At 45.0% G+C, this 22,101-nt stretch overlaps 1 protein-coding gene across 3 annotated transcripts in view; it reads left to right on the top strand.

Annotated features, from left to right (window-relative positions):
• Positions 1-22,101, top strand: part of TUBGCP3 (tubulin gamma complex component 3) — a 60,790-nt gene that overhangs the window by 22,294 nt on the left and 16,395 nt on the right. For 2 of the 3 annotated variants that reach the window (XM_079902859.1, XM_079902861.1), the window contains 7 exons: positions 794-960; positions 10,301-10,411; positions 10,746-10,854; positions 13,656-13,845; positions 15,810-15,945; positions 17,024-17,092; positions 19,594-19,729. In XM_079902859.1, coding sequence (XP_079758985.1) covers positions 794-960; positions 10,301-10,411; positions 10,746-10,854; positions 13,656-13,845; positions 15,810-15,945; positions 17,024-17,092; positions 19,594-19,729 — 918 coding nt within the window. The remainder of the gene's footprint in view (positions 1-793; positions 961-10,300; positions 10,412-10,745; positions 10,855-13,655; positions 13,846-15,809; positions 15,946-17,023; positions 17,093-19,593; positions 19,730-22,101) is intronic. The other variant, XM_079902860.1, reaches the window with a different exon arrangement.

Here is a 22,101-nt window from a genome sequence, read left to right as displayed (position 1 = left end):
GGAGGGAGATGCAAGAGGGAGGGGCTGTGGGGATACATGTATACGTATAGCTGATTCACTTTGTTATACAGCAGCAACTAACACACCACTGTAAAGAAATTATACTCCAATAAAGCTGTTAAAAAAAAAAAGAAACTTTCTGCAATCTAACGAACTCCAGAATTATTCACATGGGAAACTCTTCGTGTGCTTATACTGTTGGATCTGGTTTTTGCCACTCCCAATATTTTATGCTGAGCTGTGCTCCTGGGTCACCGGGCACTATTAACACAGGGCCATGTTTTCAAACTGTAGGGCCACCAGTTAGTTAATGGGTTATGACATCAGTTTAATGAGTTGAGACCAGTGTATTATTACCAAAAGAGAAAAAGGAAAAAATAAGGAAATCTTTTTCCTTAAAAAGGAAAAAATAGAAAATCTTAAAGTGTAAGTATTGTTTGTAAAACTCTTGTTTTCTATACATGCCTATTTGTGTACTGGATTGCGGTATGAAGTGTGAGTCTGGATGTGGGTCTCAGTCAGGAGAAGGTGAAGAATTGTGTTCTCGGTCGTATCTCGAGTCGCGTTTTCCATAGAGGTCGTGGAGAGTCACGTGAAGGCTCTGACTCACGTGAAGCCCAGGGAGAACCTCGGCCTCTGGGCTCCTGGTCCGTCACGTGCTGGCCGCTGCGTCTGCGTCCGGACGGTACTGAGAGAGCAGCCGCACTTCATCTCCGACTTGGCCGTTTGCGGTAGTGTTCAGTTGTTGGTTTCTGCCGTGAGTGTCCACGTGGATGTTTTGCTGTGTCCCCAGGAAGGAAGGGAGGTGAGCTGGCTTCAGCCGTCCACGCCTACACCAAGACGGGGGACCCCTCCATGAGGTCCCTGGTGCAGCACATCCTCAGCCTGGTGTCGCACCCCGTCCTGAGCTTCCTTTACCGGTGGATCTACGACGGCGAGCTCGAGGACACGTACCACGAAGTAAGGGACGCGGCCCCTTCTCAGGCGCGGCTTTGAGGAGCGTGGGAGCAGTTACCCTTTCTTGATTTTTTCCAGAAACGATTTCCTCCTCACGGCGGCGCCACCGCACCTCATTGGCCTGCCTGGCCTGCTCTGCTTCAGTCAGAGCTGCACTTGGCCAGTGAGAAATCGTCACCCCCGTCTGAGCGGTGGGGACTCAGCAAGGGCAGATCGCTTGTCCCTGTTGAGCAGCAAGCTGGCGGCAAAGCTCGGACTAGGGGTCCCCAGTCTCAGTCCGGTTTTGCTGGCGGGGGGGTAGTACGTGTTCTCGTGCTTTGCACCATTACTGTGTGAACTGAGCTCATCTGGTTAACTGTGGTGCTGACAATTTTAATGAGACAAGTTATCTGTATATGTGTATATGTACCTATTGAAATACAGTTAGTTCCCCCAGAATGTAACATATTTGTCCCTAAAAATCACTGCTATGCAAAATCATACGGTAAAAACCAGACTCTGACAAAAAGTAGAGTGAGGGGCACCACACTCAAAAACCTTGTCATTATGTTACATTAAAAAAGGATAGGAATTAAATGGAAGCTGTAGCACAGTTTCTAACACATATTAAACGGTTAAGGAATGGGCAAATTCTAGAGTAAATATGGCATTGACCTTGACAAAGCCCTGGTATTAGCTTGTGGGCCTGGGTGGAGGCAGGATGGACGGTCGTGGCTGCTGGAACGAGTCGGTGAAGGCGGCAGGGCAGTTTCAGGTGCGTCTGTGGGGATGTTCGTGTGGCCCACGTGGCTGGGCTCCTGTTTTCACCTAGTTTTTCGCGGGTGAAATGGCACGTAAGCAATCATGGAAGCAGATCTGACCGTAGGTGGTACTGTTTTGTGCTTTGGGGACACACGCGGCATCCATGTGTGTGTGTGTGCTGTGGAGGCCCCCAGGGTGCCCTGTAGGCCTCCTGTGCAGGGTTGGGCTTGTAACTGTTGCTGCCTGGACACGGCCCTTTTGCCTAACATGTTGCTCTCCTATCCGAGCAGATTATGTTCTTTTAGTTTTAAATCTTACCCACATTATTAAAGTGAACACCACTTCATGTGCCTCCCTGGGAGTGTTTATGAGCTTCTCTGAAGTCAGTCCTGGGAGATGGGCTGGCTCGGCTGTGGGGAGGGCACAGCTGTAGGTTTGACTCCGTCTCGAGCGCTGGGTGGCTTTCCCGGTCCCCACACTCCATGCGCCCCCGTCGGCTTATTCCTCCTTCCCGTGTGCACTTCATGTTACCCAACCTGAGTAAAAGTGTTTTTAATCTAATGTATGAGATGTGGCGTCTCCTATGGTATTTATGTATTTGTGTTTCACTGGTTACTAGTGAGATTGACCAGCTTTTCATGTGTATCGGTTATTTTTATTTGTCCTACTAATTGCTGTTTGTATTGTTTCCCCATTTGTCCTGTGGATTTGTCTGACTTTTTAAGAGTCGAATCATGGGATGGGTTTATACATTTGGATATCTTGTATCTGTAATTGCACTTTTTTCCTTTAATTATTTTTCTTCAACCGTTTGTTTTCACATTATTTCAGACTTAGAGGTGTAAGAATAGTACCGAGAATCAGAGGCTTCACGGATGCTCTCCAAATGTTGGTTTTGCCATGTTTTATCTTATACTGAATTCCCGTTTACACCCGAGTCTGTTTCTGGACTATTTTTTTTGGTTTGCTATTTCTTTGTCAGTAATACTTAAACGTAGCTTTAAAGTTTGATATCTGGTAGGAGCAGCTCTTTTCACAATCGTCCTTGCTGTTTCTGCACATTTCTACTTACATATAGATTTAGAATTAGCTTGTTCATTCTGCCAGATAAAACATGAGAGAGTTCGTAGAAACACAAACTATCAAACTGACTCATGGGAAATAGAAAATCTAAATAGACCTATAACAAGTAAAGAGAATAAATCAGTGCTCTAAAAAGCTTTCCAGAAAAGAGTCCAGGGCCAGATGGCTTCACTGGCGGATGTGACCAGAGTGTGGCCGGGGCCATGTCTGCCCCTGTCTGCCTGGCGGGGCTCCTGGACCTGCTTTCTCTGGCCCGCCGTCCACTCCTCCCCAGTAACTTCCCTGCGTGCAGCTCCTGTCGGTCTTTGTTGACGGCTCTGCAGAGCTCACTTCCTGTGTAACGTGGCTTCATCCTGTGGTCCTTCCAGGAAGCTCTTTGAAACGCCCATGTTTACCTGGTTCCCCGGAGGCTTTTCTCTCCCCCTCCTGCTGCAGAGCGACTCTCAGTGTCCCACCGTGGCTGCCTCTGGGTTTGACTGACTTGCAGCCCAAGGATGAGTTTTCAGTCCTTTTATCTGAAAGAAAAACTTCCAGGTGGCCTCTGAGCTTTGCTATTTCTGTGGCGTCATTAAAACTGCCTCTGGGTCCACCAGTTGGGATTTTACTTTTATTTTATTTATTTATTTATTTATTTTAAATTACTTCATTAAGTTTTGACTGCGTTGGGTCTTCGTTGCTGTGCGCGGACTTTCTCTAGTTGCGGTGAATGGGGGCTACTCTTCGTTGCGGTGCGTGGGCTTCTCATCGTGGTGGCTTCTCTTGTTGCGGAGCACGAGCTCTAGGGTGCGTGGGCTTCAGTAGTTGTGTCACATGGGCTCAGTAGTTGTGGCTTGTGGGCTCTAGAGTGCAGGCTCAGTAGTTGTGGCTCACAGGCTTAGTTGCTCCGCGGCATGTGGGATCTTCCCGGACCAGGGCTTGCACCTGTGTCCCCTGTATTGGCAGGTGGGTTCTTAACCACTGCGCCACCAGGGAAGACCGGACTTTTCTTTTAATTGTTAAAAAGATATGATCCTTTAGTCCAGTGCAGGGATTAGTATCCAGTTTTTATTTTGTTTATCTTGTATTAGGCTGAAGTGCAAAGGCAGGCAAGACTAGAGACCTGTAAGAATTTACAGATGTCCTCTGAATAGACATTTTTCCAAAGAAGACATACAGATGGCCAACAGACACATGGAAGGATGCTCAACATCACTAATTATTAGAGAAATGGAAATCAAAACCACAGTGAAATATCACCTCACCCCTGTCAGAAATGGCCGTCACCAAAAAGACAAGAAATAACAAGGTCGGCGAGGACGCGGAGGAAAGGGAGCCCCGGGCACTGTTGCTGGGGGTGTGAATTGCTGCAGCCACTGTGGAGGGCTCTCAAAATAATTAACAATAGAACTACCATAGGAGCCAGCAATTCCGCTCCTGGGTATATACCTGAAAAAACGTAAACACTGAATTGAAAAGATACATGCGCCCCGATGTTCATAGCAGCATTATTTCCAATTGCCGAGATATGGAAGCAACCTAAGTGTCCATCAACAGATGAATTAATAAAGAAGATGAGGTACATATACACACAATGGAACACGACTCCGCCATAAAAGGAATGGAATTTTGCCATTTGCAACAACGTGGATGGACTTGGAGGGCATTATGCCAAGTGAGATAAGTCAGAGGAAGGCAAATAGTGTATGCTATCACTAATACGTGGAACTTAAAAAATACAACAAACTAGTGAATGTAGCAAAAGAGAAGCAGACTCAGATGTAGAGAACAAACTAGTGGTTACAAGTGGGGAGAGGGAAGGGCGAGGGGCAAGACAGAAGTGGATGATTAAGAGGAACAAATGGTCATGTATAAAACAAGCTACAGGGATATACTGTATAGCACAGGAACTATAGCCAGTATTTTATAATAAGTGTAAATGGACTTTTAATCATTGTGAATCAGTATGTTGTACACCTGAACTTATAATGTACATCAACTATACCTCAGTTGAAAAAAAAGATTTTACAGATGCACTGAATGATTAGTGTAGAAAGTACTTTCAGTGTTTGGGGAGAAGTTTCGAATTATTTTTGGTTCTTACAGAGTAGGACTGTAAAAGGAAACCAGAGTTTTTCATTTTGCTACAATGACTATCTAGGGAAACTCTATCATGAGGCATTTAATGGCTCACATGGCTTCTCCCCTGTAAACTGAGAGAGGTAAACCAATTACGCCAGTGTGTTCAAGGTAAGAACATGATAGCTCAGTGCTAATTTGTTTTATATTTTTGCCTTTCGGATAAACCTGTCAGAGCTATAAAGGATTGGGGCCTTCAGCTAGGAACAGGAAAATAAGGGAAAAGTTGAAAGTCAACACTCTTGCTTTCAAAATTAGAAAAATTTCAGACAGCGATCAAATGTGAGCTGAAACGCTCTGCTGAGACTCCCAAACCTGCATCCTCGGATCGGAAGGTCGGGGCACTAACTAGAGAGAATGCAGGGGCTGCTTTTTCGACTATCTCTGTGGACGCCTTCAGCCCTCTCCTTACTTTGTTCCGCTTACACTTTTGCTGGGAATTACTGGATTTAAAGGTTGACCGTGTACCTGTCTTACGCTTCGGCACTTTGACGCCCGCCCCTGAAAGCTGTCGTCTGCCAGGCTGCCTGGTCGGCTCCAGGGCCTTCCCCTGGTCCAGAGCCTCCGGCTTCTCTCCGCGTGGCCAGAGGCGGGTCTCTTGGTGGCGGCCTGCCTGTTGACCCGTTGAAGTTGGGGTCCTTTGTGGTCTGAATGAATGGATCTGGTCTTAGAAGATAAGTCGCTTGCTGAGGAACTTACCCTCTTTATTTCTGTTCTTAGCAGGAAGACCTTGGCGTTCGTCCAGCACTTCATGAGAAATCATGGTTCAATTATGCTTTATTTTTCCCTCACCTCTTTCTGTGTTGGACATAGTGGTGAAAATTAAAGAACCTTGAGTGGAAGCGCATCAGTAGAATAAAAGCATATTGCAATTATATTCTGACCTTGATTCTTTTCCTCCGTAGCTATATTTTTCGCAAGATTAATTATACCCTAAAGTGTGCCCAGGTCTCTCGGTGTTTGCTTCTAGATGTTTGCCAGTGGGGTGACTGAGTGCTGCTTTGCCCTCGGATGAAGTGATGCTCTCATAACTCCTAAAGGTGACTGAATGCCTGAGTTCTTTATCTTTTAAATTAAATTTTCTTATTGTTCGTACTGATAAAAATCCAGCTGTACTCCAACTATCAGGATAAATTAGTGTGTTGTCGGTAGAAACCAGATCTCCTGTTTAAGTGAGTAACAGATAAATAACAATTTATATGCAGTTAATCTAATCTGTTGAATGGCAAGCCGCAGAGCGGACACACCTGGTGACTGGGTAACCTCTTAGATTGTTCATGGTGAGCTTGTGACACTTCAGTTTCTATCAGGGCTGATTTGAGTTTATGTTAAAGTGGTGATGGCCTCATTATAATAGTACTGAAAGCAGTCATTAGTTATGTGTTTAAAATTAGAAAGGGAATATAAATTTAAAAACTGAAGAAAGGAATATCAATAAATACTTTCAGAATTTAAATTGATATCTAAAGATAAGAATATGAGTTGGAAATAAATGTAGCAATCTCGTCCTCATGATCATAAAAGTATTGGCATTTGTTCAGATGCCTACTTAAAGGGAACTGGCTCTATTTGATCCTAGCTGGCTCCATACCATCTAGGATCAAATACAAGACCTTAACATCATTAGAAATTTTGTTTCCTTAAATAGTTACCCTTGGGAGTAGATTTCTGTGAACAGGAAAAAAAAGTCTTTTTTAGTTGATCGCCTTGGGAAAACAGTGTTTCTAAAAAAATTCTTACTTGTACCATATGTTCACTCATTGGCTTGAATTACTCAGTTCTTTTGAACAGTATTTTTTTCTGATTTAAAAATGTGCAATTAAAACGTTTCTGAGTATGTAAACACAGAGGGGAAAATTAAACTTTATTGGATCTCATCATGAACCTATAGCCTGTTAATATTTTTGTATATTCATGAACCTATAGCCTGTTAATATTTTTGTATATCCCTTTTTACAGCGTATTCTTACATATTTTTATGTGTGTGTATGTCATACCACGCATAGTATTTTGTAAACTCTTTTTTTTTTAAAATAAATTTATTTATTTTTGGCTGCGTTGGGTCTTCGTTGCTGCTCACGGGCTTTCTCTAGTTGCGGCGAGCGGGGGCTACTCTTCGTTGCAGTGCACGGGCTTCTCATTGCGGTGGCTTCTCTTGTTGCGGAGCATGGGCTCTAGGCACGTGGACTTCAGTAGGTTGCGGCACGTGGGCTCAGTAGTTGTGGCTTGGGGTCTCTAGAGCGCAGGCTTGGTAGTTGTAGCACATGGGCTTAGTTGCTCCACGGCATGTGGGATCTTCCGGACCAGGGCTCAAACCTGTGTCCCCTGCATTGGCAGGCGGATTCTTAACCACTGCACCACCAGGGAAGTCCTGTAACCTCTATTTTTATTTGAAGTAAAGAAAGAAAATAATTTCATGCCATTAAACATTATTCTTCTATACCAAGACTTCTTAAAATGTGATCTCTGAAACTCCTGAATAGCACAAAAAACTGTGTATTTTGTGGATATAAGCACTTCTTTCCTGGGAAGAAAATCTGTAGTTTTCATCAGATTCTCAGAATGGCTTCTGATAGTTAACAGACTTCATTTTAATTAATTAATTAATTTTTTTCCAGCCATGGCACGTGGCTTGCGGGACCTTAGTTCCCCGACTAGGGATTGAGCCCAGGCCACGCAGTGAAAGTGCTGAGTCCTAACCACTGGACGGCCAGGGGATTCCCATACTTCATTTTTAATGACTACATGATAATATTCTGTAATTCATTTTTACACGTTTAGTGTGTATTAGAAGTATGTTGTGCCCCAAAATACTTTATTCCAGTAACGCAAGGATAATGTTTCACTCAAAGTTTCTTCATCTGTATTCACAAATGAAGGTGGTCTGTAGTTTCCATTTGGGGCATTATTTTTATCAGGATTAGCTCGTGTTAAACGAGATTCATTAAATAAACAGGTACCGCACATTCTTCTGTGGTCTAGAATAATATAAGAAAGATACCTTTTTTTACAGTTTAGTAGGCCCCATGTCTTAGTGATAGCAGTTTACATTTCTGATTTCTTCTACAGATACTGCTCTTTTTAGAGTCTTCTCTCTCCCTCCCTCCTCTGTTTCTCAAGCCCCTTCCTTAGGTTTATTTTGGTTATTTACTTTTTGCTAGGAAACTATTAATTTTGTATTGCTATATATTTGCTAAAAATATTTTAAAAATTCTTTAAATCCATTTTGTATCTGCAGACACACCTTTGTAGCCAGGGTTGTGTGTTATTCACCAATTGGTGATTTGGAATTTACGTAAAAATCAACAAAAAGGCATTTAGGTATGTTAGGACTTCAATGGATCTTACAGTCCAGTGGGAGGACCGAGCTGCCATGTGTAACGTGGCCATTGCTGCGTCTCAGACATCCAGCTGCTGACTTAAAGTACTGCCAAGTACTCAGACTGTGGTCCAAATGCCATTTCTCCCTAAAAGGGACTGGGGCTCCTTGGAGAAGCAGCTGATTCTAGGTCGGGGGAGAAATGAACGCTTAGGAACCTAGAGCCTGGATCAGGCCAGCAGCAGGGAAGGCACCTCGCGTGGAGTCTGAAGGATGCAGCGTCAGCACAAGGCACTCCGCCCTCCCAGGATGGGCAACGGGACGCCGGGAGGGATAGTAACCGAGATGGATCGAAGCACCAGATGCGCTCCAGTCCATCTAACTAGTCTCCATGGACGGGTGTAAACATACTATCAGACACTCCTCAGCGTCTCTTGGTGGAGTCAGTTTTTCCCCTTTTAATCTTTCGATGTAAGTGACTGTAATGATCGCTCCTGGTGAGGACGCTAGCTCAGAGGAAAGGGTGCTGGCCTGGCCAGTAAAGAGAAAATGCAGCCCAGAAGGAAACAGACCCCAGTGTGTACTGTGTGCAGGGATGGAAGATCTAAGGAACTAAAACAGTGCAGCGGGAATACAGTTGTCCCTCGGTATCCATGGGGCATTGTTTCCAGGACCCTCGCAGATAAATGTTTGCAGATGCTCAAGTCCCTTGTGTAAAATGGTGTGGTGCCCACCCTACCTGCATCCCTGGGCTCTGCATCCGTGGATGCCCCCAGCCATGGATACGGAGGGCCCAGTGTGCTTGCTAAAATAGTGGAGAATCTTTCCGTAATCTAGGATGGGAGCTCTTAGGAAGACAGGAGACCCAGCAGCCGTAAAGGAAGACGGTCACCAATATGACCCGGAAAGAAAAAGACAAAACATGGAGCAGACCATACACAGTGGCAGATCATTCATTTGGAAACATTTGTAATTCCTAATGATTCACAAATGGTCACTCTCCCTTATATAACAGAGCCTCTGTGTATTGGTAAGAAAAAGACAGTAGAAAGATGGGATGAAGATATAAAAAGACAATTCACAGGAGAAAATCATGTGGTAATCAGCATTATGAAAATGGGCCCAACTTCCTTTGTTGTCAGTGAAAGAACAGGACAAGCAACCGTGATTTTGCCTGATTGGCAAAATTCAAACCGAGCAAGGATGCAGAAATGTAGAGCTTCCTGTGGTGGGAGGGTCAGTTGGCAGGGCCGTTTGGAAGGGAGATCTGGCATTGTTTATGAAAATTAGAAATTACTTTGACTCAGCAGTTCTGCTTTTAGAGATCGAGTTTATAGAAATAAAAGCACAAGTCTGTCAGGACTATGACTGAAAAAGGAGAGTGGCCTCAGTGTAGTAGCAAACGAGCTGGAAACCATAGCAGCTTCGTTTTCTCCTTAACACCCGAGCCCTTTGGGATGTCAGGGAACAGGCGGCGGGGTGGGGTTAGGGAAGGGGAGGAAGTGAACAGGGGAAGCTTCTGAGCGCAGTGGTTCTGGGGGAGGGCGCCACGCGAAGGTCCGGTCGCTTCCTGCAGTGCTGCGGGTGGACCTGGGGCCTCTGCAGGCGGTGCACAGCGGCAGGAGGAGACGCTGCTGATGGAAGCGTCTCTTCCTTGGTGGAAGGAGGAGAGGAAGACTCTGAATTGGCTTGAATTGAATATTCAGACAGCCCCAGAGGCTTGTGTGCCTTTCCTAAGGTGGTGGGAAGAGTCCGTGTGGATTAGGCAGGCCTCGCACTCAGATCCATGATGTACACAGCAGAGGCTGTGATTGATATTATATTTACACGGGCAACCACATGTCTTTAAGAAAAAGCTTATCTTATTTTCACTATATTTTGGTTTTAAAAAGTGGGGAATAAGTGATTCCATTTAGAGAGATCTATCAAAATGCCTCTTAAAATAAGATTTATTGTATAAATGGTAAGCCTCCCAATATCTGGAGAATTTTGCTTCCTAGAATTACTTGTTTCTTGATGTTGCTGTTAGCTAATATTTCGCCATAAATATCACTTTTTAATGTTTCACTGCCTCTTTCCTTTCAGTTTTTCGTAGCATCAGATCCAACAGTGAAGACAGACCGGCTGTGGCACGACAAGTACACCCTGAGGAAATCAATGATCCCATCCTTCATGACGATGGACCAGTCCAGGAAGGTAGGGTGGGGCTGCTGTGACTGTGATGTGCTAATGCTGTATTTACCTGCATCCGGTGACAAAACCAGTCTTCAGTTACACAGTTTTGTGGCATGTTAGGATTTACATTCTTGAGGTGAAGTATATGTTAATTGACTGCCTCAACGCATTAATATGTGTTTGTTAATAACAATTTTTTCAGTTCCTGAAATTCACTTGATACTATCCCAGATGTTCTTATTATTTAGTTTTTAATCAATAGAATAATTTGTTGCTTATGAATATTTGTAGTGCTTGGATGTTTGATCGTTTTAATTTTGAATAAAGGTAACTAGAATATTTTCCTTTTTTTTAGGTCCTTTTGATAGGAAAATCAATAAATTTCCTGCACCAGGTTTGTCATGACCAGACGCCCACTACAAAGATGATAGCTGTGACCAAGTCTGCAGAATCACCCCAGGACGGTATGATGACGATGACGGTGGTGATAGGGATGGTGGTGATAATGTGATGGCACGATGGTGGTGATGGTGGTGGTGGTGGTGATAGTGGTGATGTCGGGGTGACGTTGGTGATGGTGCTGGTGACAGTGCTATATATTGCTGGAAGTACGTTTCGTTCAATAGGACTGACAGATTTTCTGAATTATTATCCAGGATACCTTAGTACACAGTGTGACACATATAAAATACCTATTACTGTGTAAATTTTGAATTTCCTTTCTTATACAGTTAAACAATAACTAGGTGTAGCTATTTTACTCTCCTTGGTAACTTGTGTTACTTTTTTTATGATGCAGTGACAGTATGCCAAAGTAAGGAAATAAAGGAAACACTTGCTAATGAACTCAGAGGCTTGTTCAGAAATCAGCGTGGATTCCCAGCGTTTATGTATTCAGAGTGCCGCACCGTGTTAACCGCTCTGTGGTTTTCCCTCATTTACTACGGTCCTCTCTGCCATTTCCCCCATTTGCTGCCTGCCCCATCCTCAGTAATTTCATGTATTCTCTGTGTGGCTGACTTACACGGACAGCTGTCGGGTCTTGGCTACATTTGTTCCTTATACTGTTGTCTTGACTCATTCAAGTTTATTTTGTGTGAGGCATTGTGGTAGCTATAGGGGAGATGGTATGAATTCACCATGATGATGCTTTTCATGAACTGTGATCTAGGAATGGAGATCAAACGTACAAAAAAGTGAAATAATCAACAAGTAGTAAATGGTAGAAAGTGATATATGAAATGAGGTGTACAGATAACGTGCTTGAAGCGCAGAGTGCAGCACTGCTAGCTGTAGGCACTGTGCCATTTGGTATATACAGGTCTCCAGAGCTTATGCATCTTGTATAATCAAAACTCGGTACCCTTGGACCTTCACCGTCCTGTTTCCCCCTCTCCACCGTCCCTGGCAGCCACCATTCTACGCTCTGATTCTATGAGTTTGACTATTTTAGATTCCACATGTAAGTGAGATCATACAGTATTTCTTTTCTCTGTCTGGCTTACTTCACTCAGCATGATGTCATCCAGGTCCATCCACGTTGTCACCAATGGCTGAAGTACCTTCTCTTTTCAGGCTGAATTATGTTCCATTGGATATGTACACTGTATCTTCTTTATCCATTCATATGTCCGTGGACACTTTGGTGGTTGCCATGTCTTGGCTTTTGTCAGTAATGCTGCAGTGAACACGGAGTGCAGAGATTCCTTTGAGATCCTGACTTCATTTCCTTTTTGGATGTGAATTGCTGGGTCGTGTGGTAGTTCTGTTCTTAATTTTTTTGGGAACCGCCGTACTGTTCTCCACAGTGGCTGCACTGGGGCTCCCTTCTCTCCACGCCCCCATCAGCACTTGTGATTTCTTGACGTTTCGATGGTGGCCCTTGTGCGAGGCCTGAGGTGGCGTCTCATTGTGGTTTTGATTTGCATTTCCCTGATGATTAGTGATGCTGAGCACCTTCTTGTGTTCCTTTTGGCCCAGCTTGATTTTCAGCATCTGAGAGGACTCGCTAGGGGAGATTCCAGAATGTGCTGGAGTTGTACTGAAAATCCAGAGCAAGGTCAGGGCTGACGGGAGATGTGGTTGCAGCTGTGTCGCCATGCGGTTAAGGCCAGGGCCCCAGGGCTCCAGAGCGAGGCGGCGGCTGCAGCCGCGGGCCACACACGTCTCCCTCTCACCCCTCTGGCTCCCCGTCTCAGGTGTGTTTGACACGCACTATTCTGCGTAAACTTTTTAGGGATTCAGAGATGCCAGGTTAGTTCTTAGAATATGGAGGTCCCCGTACAGAATTTTTGGAAACACCTGTGCTGAAGAGGTAGCAGAAGGAGGAAGAGCCAGGTGAAGAGTTGTTTTGATGCCTTTCGACGCTTCCCTAGTGGCCGGAGAAGATAGCACTTAGGGAGGACGAGTGCCGTGCCCGGCCTGCTGTGGAGACCCGCGGGGGAGGCCAGCACCGCCGAGCGCCCAGCGCCCAGCATGTGGCGGGTGTGCAGGAGACCGCGGGGCCTCCGTCGGCGACTCTTGCCCCCTCCACTGCTGCCCTCTGTGGAGGAAGGTTGTTTGGCTGCCAGTACCGCTGGGAGGACGGGAGATGCGGGCTCGGGAGGGCTGCTGGTAATGATACAAAAAGCAGTGGGAAAAGTCACATATTTCTCATATGTGAAAAATTTTGGAAATTTAAAAGTGAGCTAGAGAGTTAAGGGTAAATGTTTTCCTGTGGGAGCCTATGGAACAGAGACTGGCCAGCAGCCTCTGGGTCGCGTGTCTTCTGACAGGCGCTTTGGCTGCCGTTGGTTGGCATCAGACCTTTTCTTTGACGTGAAAACCCTTCATGAATCAAACGCTGGTACAGTAAGAACACTTCCGGGGGGAGATATTGACATTTTTAAAATGACGTAGATCAACAGAAATGTATGTTGCCCCTCCCCCTCCCCCATCCCCGCAATATGACCGTGGTCAGCTCGGCGCCTGGCGTCCTCACATTACTGCACCGTCAGACCTCCGCTTCTACAGAAAACTACGTTTTCCTCACTGTGGACACCTTAGTTTCTCCGCAGTAATGTATAACTAGAATAGCAGCAGTACTGAAATAGGTTTTTCTTAATGGGCCCGTTATTCTGAAGCACAAACAAGCCCTCCTGACCACGCCCTCGGCTGTCAGTGAAGCTGTGAGCGGGTGTAGTGACTCTGTGTGTGTGAGTCTCATTCCTCCTCGTAAGATGCAGATTATGTACGTATGTGTACTTTTCCCTTTTGTTCTTTACAGCTGCAGATTTTTTCACAGATTTGGAAAATGCATTTCAGGGGAAAATTGACGCGGCTTATTTTGAGACCAGCAAGTACCTACTGGATGTTCTGAATAAGAAGTACAGCCTGCTGGACCACATGCAGGCCATGCGGCGGTACTTGCTGCTCGGTCAAGGAGACTTCATCAGGCACTTAATGGACTTGCTCAAGTAAGAAGGCTCTTGAGGGTTTTTTTTGTAGACGTGCAGTAGATTTCAGCATGATAAAGAGCTTTACAGTTTCTCTTTAAAAGAATAAGCGACATTAGAGGAAATGTGTTGAATCCTCACAGAACGTTGGGAAGGTGAAATCCGAGGAGAGAAAATTGTCGCGTCACCAAGCCGATGTCCCTCTAGCTCTGCTGGTCCTGTGCTCCGCTCGCGGGGCTCGTGCGCTTCTTGAGCACTGGCACCGACCAGCAGGGGCATGAGGGGTGCGTGGTGAGGTCGGTTAGCCTAGCTTCAGTTTGAGAGTAGTCTGAGAAATAAAATGTATGTTTCAAGATGGAACTTTTTCTTCCATGTTTTTAGTTTACATTATTTCTTGCTTAAAAAAAATAAAAAACAAAACAACTTCATGGAGCAAATACAACTGCTCCTTCCATTTAGTTCCATGACGTTCCTCCTGGCACCGTCCCTTCTAGAAGGAAGTGTGTGTCCCTCCTTCCTGCCATAGAGACAAGAGGGCCAGCTCTGTAGCAGACAGCCGGGCCCCGGGCAGCCGAGGGTGGGCACAGCGTGGACTCGGGCACCTAGGACTGGACATGTGGCTTCTTGGCGCTGCCTTTGGGACACTTCAGTCATGCCTGTGTGAGTCCAGCAGTGTCTCAGGCCTTTGGTCCCCAGACTCCATGTGTGTCGGAATCCCCTCCAGGGATTGTTGGACTGGATGGCCGGGCCTGCCCGCAGAGCCCGCTCCATGGCTTTGGGCTGGAGCCAGGACGGTGCGTCCCTAAGAGGGTCCCGGCCGAGGGGAAGCTGCCGGCATGGGGACTGCACTTGAGAAGCCGCTTCAGCCACGGAAACTCCTTAGTTCCACCTCTAACCAGAAGGCTGTCTTCAGTATGAAAGATGATTGAGTTTGGGGGGCACACATAGCAAGCAGGCTCAGGGGTAACCTTGTTTGAGGTGTTAGCTCATGAAAGAGTTGATGATCTGCTGAGCATGAATTTTTGGTGGTTATACTTCCTGAAGGAGCCTTTCTGCTCTCTGTAAGGAAGGGGGTCACTGGTGACTTAGGTACTGGTCCCAGGGCAGCACCTGTGGGGAGTGGGTGGAGATGAGTTTTTAGGGGGAGATGTTCTTTCAGTGGCCCAGGGGGTGGGGGCCAAGCGTGCAGGTTTGGGGTGGAGGAGAGCAGGTGTTTCGTGAACGCTTAGAGGCCGTGGCCGTGTTGCAGATCGCATCATTTAGCTGACTTACCCGTGTTTGCCTTATGCCGCGTTGTAATAATTAGAGTGTCTCATCCTTGATAGCAAATGAAAAATTTATTTCTTCTCAAAGGCCTGTTTTAAGTTTCCAGTTTTAAAAGGGGAATGTCATCAGTCTCTAGCTTGCCTCAGATTTATTTGAGCGACACTGACGTTGTTGGTCCTTTTTCACCCTGTGCACACCTGGGGCGGATCTCAGAAATGTTAGCTTCATTTTTAGGAAGGCAGATGTCAGTTTCATATTTAGGAATGCAGATGTCAGTAACCCTTAAGTGTTTGCTGGTAATACAGTAGTTTTTAGCCTTTAGAATCATGGTGTCCACACAGCCAATTGTTTTGATTTAATCTAGTCCTTTCTGCCCATTGGATCTGTACAGGAAGTTACAGTAGTTCATGCCACTGTAGGCCAGGCTTAAGTTTGAAAACTGTATTTTTTAACATGCGTGGCTCACTTTAGGATTTTCAATTTTAAGCTGAATCAAAATTAATTTTAAAGAAGTGTTTTGCTCCCCCAAATACTTGATGAAATCTTATTTATAGTTAATTCTGTAGCATTCAGATTTTACAGTCATTTTGTTGCCGTGTTGTATCGGTTCCATTTGTCCTGTTAGGTTTTGTCACTTGAACTCTATAGTCTGAAGTTTTCAGGAAGCGCATTGAGAATCCAAGTAACATCCTCTTTTGCTTTTACCAAACTCTGTTAAGACCAGAGCTTGTCCGTCCGGCTACGACTTTGTACCAACACAACCTGACTGGAATTCTTGAAACAGCTGTCAGAGCCACCAACGCCCAGTTTGACAGCCCTGAGGCCCTCAGAAGACTGGATGTGAGGCTGCTGGAGGTACCGCAGCTCTGGTCCCACCCGGGGCTCCTCGCTGGCGCCCTCCATGTGGCCTGAGGCCCCGCTGCTCCGCTCCGCTCTGCTCTCTTCTCTTCGCTTCTCTTCTCTTCTCTTCTCTGCTCTGCTCTGCTGTCTCTTCTCTGCTCTCCTCTCTTCTCTTCTCTTCTCTACTCTTCTCTCTGCTCTTCTCTGCTCTGCTATCTCTTCTCTTCTCTTGTCTTCTCTTCTCTGCTCTCCTCTCTTCTCTGCTCTCCTCTCTTCTCTTCTCTTCTCTTCTCTTCTCTTCTCTTCTCTTCTCGTCTCTTCTCGTCTCGTCTCGTCTCGTCTCGTCTCGTCTCGTCTCTTCTCTTCACTGCTCCACGCTGCTCTGCTCTGGTGGGGGGGAGCTGGCCACTGTGCTTTGGAATCCCTGTCCGGTGGCCTGGCGTGGTGTGGCCTCAGACGGGTCCCTGCACCTCAGTGTGTCCTCCTGACAGAGGGCCGCCAGGGCTGCGGGCAGGGGACGTGCAGCTCCGTCCTGGGGCCTGGCCACGTGGGTGCTTAGTCACCACCGCTGTTGCTGCTGGTGACGACACCGGGCACAGAGGTGACAGATCGCAGTAGCGTTGATCACAAACAGAGGTGTTTAGTTTTAGTTGAGAGAAGATGGCTTTTTTTAGGGGAATGAGTATTTCATAAACGTAATAACACTGTTTGCTTACTTATGATGAAGGACCATTAGCAGAACCTGTGGGTTTTTAAAAAATGTTTACTTTTATGGATTAGGAACACAAAAGGCAGTGGGTTTTTGTCATTTAAGAAAATGCTGATGAATGTTAAAACTGATTTTACAATTTCATTAAAAATACGCTCTTTATTCCAGAATATTTGCAGGGCACCTCGTATGTGCCTGTCCGTCTAGATGCTGAGGGTACAGGAGTGGAAAAAAGATGCCCTCCTCTGCTCTCAGGCAGCTCTCGCTCAGAACTGCTGAGTGGTTTTTAAAAATTGGGCTTTATTTTAATGCCTTTCCTTTGAGGACTCGACAGCTTCACAGTGGTGGGAAGCCCTGCAGTTGTGTGTTTGTTCTTGCCCTCAGGTCTCTCCAGGTGACACCGGCTGGGACGTCTTCAGCCTGGACTACCACGTCGATGGGCCCATTGCAACCGTAAGATCCCGCTGGGCGCCATCGTAGCTGTTTGGGTGGCTGCATGTCCCTGTTGCTTCAGAGTCGGTTTCTCTCTAGAGCGCCGCGTGAAGTGCTTGCTTGCATCCCCGATGCGTCCATTGAATGAATGCTCGAGCCAGAGTCGTGTGTGTGTGCGTGTGCATGTGTGTGTGCACCAGTCACTAATGAGTGCTGAAGTGCTGGATTATTTTAAGAATTCTTAATATCATTTGTTCTTATCATAGGTTTCAGCAAGTACTTAACAAATGGGTTATTCATTTTGTTCCATTATTCTTAGACTGTAGTGACTAATTTAGGATAATTTGAAGGGAACTATAAAGTATTTTAGTGGCGTTGTATTTTTACTACTTGGATAAAATTTGATATTTAGTATCCATTTGAGCTGATGAGAAAATAGCTGCGCAGTTGTTCACGGCGCTCTTCCACTGTGTTTAAAGAAAAGTTCTGTTTCCTTGAATGGTTCCCAGGGCATAAAGGATTGACCAGCACAGCTCTCTTGTGTGTCTGCAATTAAAATGCCCTCTTTAGTGCTCAGTTTTTCTTTATTCAGACTTGAGTGAACTCTCCTTGACCAAGGTATCTCTTTGAACTTATCTCAGTCATTTTCATATCTGAAATATTGAAGAAGGACATGCATTTCTTCTAATTCTTGGGAGAATATTCTGTTGAGAAGTAGTGTAGTTTGGCTCTACTGTGTCTCCCTAGCGGTCTCTGCAGAGCTGGCTGTCCATGGCTGTCCTTCCTCTCCAGGGGTGGTGTGCGCCCATCTCCTGCTGGAGAGCCTGCACCGAAGCCGGCTCTCGTGCATTCCCTCTGGGCTGACAGCTTTGCTCTGCAGGGGGCCCTGCCTGGCTCCTGTGAGGCGGTAGCTGCTGGGGCAGGCTTTTCACACGCAAACTCCCATTGTTTAAACTTTACCAGATCAAAGCTACTACATCTTCAATATACAGCTGTGCTCAGACTTAATTTTTGGTCATATTCAAATTAGTTTTTTCTCCTTAGATGTACGTCATAAATAGTTTTAAGTAATTATAATGTACAAAACAGGATATTTTAACAAATGATTTATGTTAGAAACTTTCATATTATCTACCTTGTTAATATTGCATATATTACATATTATTTTTTCGTAGAATAAATGATACCATAGTGAAGGCAGCTGCGTCGATTATTTCACAAAATGTAGGTGCCTGGAGTGATAGATACACTGAGCATGGTCTGTATACACGGTTACTTAATTATTGTATGATTTTGCACATCTTATGAGAGTATCGAAGTTATGCATTGCATACCTTGTGCATCAATAATTGATCACGCAATGTTATATTTTCAAGATTTTAGATTTTTAAAAGCTCTAGTAGAGTCAAGAAAATAAGTTTATATCATAGATGTATTTAAAAAGAAATTTAAGATAGATCCCTGCCTGTGGCTAATAGGTGTCAATTTCCTTGCTGACTCCAGTGGGTTGATGGTCCGATGGGAGAGGCTGGATTGGAAGGAGAAGAGGTCTTGTAATTGGTTGGTGGAGTCTGCCCAGGACTCACACAGGGAGTGGCCTCTTCCCTGTCCGGTCTTTGCCCTCCAGTCCCAGGGTCAGCATATGTCCTGGGTTGGCATGTTCTCAGTGGAGTGGCTGTACCTGTAACCATTTTATTATACAGCTGCAGATAATCAGACTAGCGTTAGAAATTGAAATAATTTTTAACTATTACATTAAATTCTGTGCAGTTGGATACAGAAGTTACTAGAAAGATAAAAAGGGCTGTTTTATTTAAAAATTTATGGTTTTAGAATCAGATTTTAGAAGCAAATGGATTTCCTGATTTTTCCCTGTTTAATTTACCATATTAATCTATTTCCTTTCTATTCTCATTGAGATTGTCATTTTTTGTATAGAATTTAATTAGAATGGGTACATATCTTAGTTACATAGTTACGTCTTCTATAACACAGCATTATTTTAGATTCTTACAAATTCTGTGAAGAAGGATTTGGAAGGACAGATGTCATTTTGACAGTGGGCAGGATAAGATCCATGTATTTCTACCCTTGGTCTCCAGGGTGTTACATGAGGTGTCAGGAGGTTATTTGTTGAATGTTCCTCCGAACTTTATTCTGTAGTAAGTGATGGACTGAGGGACCACGTCCTGTGGGTGCTGTTTCCCTGTGTGAATGCAGTGGGATGTGAATGTCCCCCCTCAAGACAGGTCATAGTTGTAAGGAATTTCGGCCACACTGAACTTTTGTACATCAGGTCCGTTGAATGTGCTCTGACACATAAACGATCAGCGTGGTTGCTGTGTGATGACACTTTCCTAAAGTGTGCTGTGATGGTTGCTTACATACTACTTAGAATGTGTTAGAGTTGGTTGTGTGTTGTCTGGCTTTTTGTTTAAGGAAAAAAAAAAAAAGACTGAGCCCTGCCCTGGGAGGACCCTCACCTCACAGGATCCTGTCAGCCTGTGTTCTGTTCTTTCCAGGTGTTCACTCGAGAGTGTATGAGCCACTACCTGAGAGTGTTTAACTTCCTTTGGAGGGCCAAGCGGATGGAGTACATCCTCACTGACATCCGGAAGGGGCACATGTGCAACGCCAAGCTCCTGAGAAATATGCCAGGTAAACCCCGGCAGAGGGCGTGTCCCCGCCTGGCCCCTGGTTTCTAGCAGCTTCGCAAAAACAAAAGTGTTCTTAACGTAATTGAAAAGTGGTTTCTTGTGCTTTTGGATTTGTCTTTTGTGAAGAGGCTCATTTGTAATATGCTTATCTTGACTTCAGTGCAAATCAGGAAAAGAAATGGAGTCAAGTTAGGTTTGTTTAGACATTGAAGTTTCTTTTAGAATCATGTAGTGTTCATATATGTGCTTTAATTTTTTTTAAAAAAATAATCTTTAAGGAAAGAAAGCTGTTTAATAAATCACTGGCTCATTTAAAATTCACTAAGTGTTTTAATTAAAGTCTGTTTGGGAATTGCTTTAATATTGTTTTGGTTCATAAACCAGGACATGGGAAGATTTTACAATATTTTACAGTTAAAAGCTATAATAAAACTCTCATGTCATGTAGTCAAGTTCATTTTTTTGTTTGTTTTTGTTTGTTTTTGTTTTTTTTGTGGTACGCGGGCCTCTCACTGTTGTGGCCTCTCCCGTTGCGGAGCACAGGCTCTGGACGCGCAGGCCCAGCGGCCATGGCTCACGGGCCCAGTCGCTCCGCGGCATGAGGGATCTTCCCAGACCGGGGCACGAACCCATGTCCCCTGTGTCGGCAGGCGGACTCTCAACCACTGCGCCACCAGGGAAGCCCCAAGTTCATTTTAATGTTATAAATATTGAGTGACTTGAATTATGAATAATTTTGAAATCTTTATATTGGAAGTGATTTGGTCAAAACGTTTGAGAAAGTATTTCAACAAATTACGTCTCCAGAGAAGAACCACACGGTCATACTGTTAATCCTTTGGTGAAAGCAGTTCCTAAAAGAGGAGCAGTTGTTTGCAGAAAGGCTGCATGAGCTCTGCTTGTTTACTAGGTCGAGCCTCCTCCCTGGGCAGCTCCCAGAGTTCCAGAACTGTGACACCCCAGAAGCTGGGGGCTGGTGGGTACCTGTCCACGTGGTAACACGCGGAATCACAGCTTTACTGGCGTCCAGGCTTTCTGTCTTCCCGGCGGGACTCGGCGAGTGGTCGTGATGCTCTTAGGCTCCTGGCCGAGCTTCCTCCGGACTCACTTCGAGACGATTAATGGTAGGGTCCCTCTGAAGTAGCTGAGAAGGACTCAAGAGGGGGCGTTTTCTTTGAAACCCTCTCGTGGTTGTGGACGGTAAATATGCCTTCAGCGTCCATTTTCTAGTCGATGAGGGCGGAGGTGCTGGCTCCTGGCTCTGCCTCTGCCGCCCTCCCCGGAAGTCACGCGGTTGGAAGTCACACGGTCGGTGCGCCTGCCAGGTGTCCACTGGGCCTGCCCTCTCTCCTTCCCTGCGAGCACAGGGGTCTCATCTTCCTCAGTGTCTGATCGAGATCATTTCAGCACAGTGCAGATATTTGTCATTGTATCACTCTTCTCCTTTCGAAATAAACAACTGTATTATTATTATTATTTTAATATAAATTTAGTTATTTATTTTTGGCTGTGTTGGGTCTTCGTTTCTGTGCGAGGGCTTTCTCCAGTTGCGGTGAGCGGGGACCACTCTTCATTGCAGTGTGCGGGCCTCTCACTGTCACGGCCTCTTCTGTTGTGGAGCACAGGCTCCAGACGCGCAGGCTCAGTAGTTGTGGCTCACCGGCTTAGTTGCTCCGCGGCATTTGGGATCTTCCAAGACCAGGGGTCGAACCCGTGTCCCCTGCCTTGGCAGGCAGATTTTCAACCACTGCGCCACCAGGGAAGCCCAACAACTGTATTATTTTTAGCTGTGGGAAATCTGAGCTCTGTAACAGATCCAAGTATTAGCTGGTTCTGATACGTTTTTCTGATTTGGATATCAGCAGTGTCTATGCAAATTGGCTTTTCTCTTATTTTGAATAGTCAGCAATGAGTTTTGTTTTCTACTTGAAGATAACGAATGCATTTATTTGATCAGTTTTCTGTGTAATTTTAACATAACTTGATCCTATTGTATCGTGTTCAGTTTCAGCTTCTTTCACTGAGCCTTTTCCCTTGTCATTAAAACTTCTTCTAACATATTTTTAATAGCATAATATTGCCTCCTGTGGACATATCATTTTATCTTTCCTCTTCGGTTGGGCATATAGTTTTTTTTTTTTTACTATTTTTCCACTAATATAAATAATGCCATAAGCTTTGTGTAAATATATATTTATATGCCTCTGGCTATTTCTTTAGAATAGGTGAATTGGAAATGGAATTGCTGGGTTAACAGATACGAATCTTAGGTTTACTGTGCATTTACTAATACTTTTATTTGTTAGTATTTATATTTTAACTCTGTTGGTACATATTGTCAGATTACTTTTCAGGAAAGTTTGTACCTGAAAA

Source organism: Stenella coeruleoalba, assembly GCF_951394435.1.
Source record: "Stenella coeruleoalba genome assembly, chromosome: 18".
NCBI lineage: Eukaryota > Metazoa > Chordata > Mammalia > Artiodactyla > Delphinidae > Stenella > Stenella coeruleoalba.
Note: the sequence above shows the minus strand (reverse complement) of the source record. Positions and strands in the feature narration are given on the sequence as shown.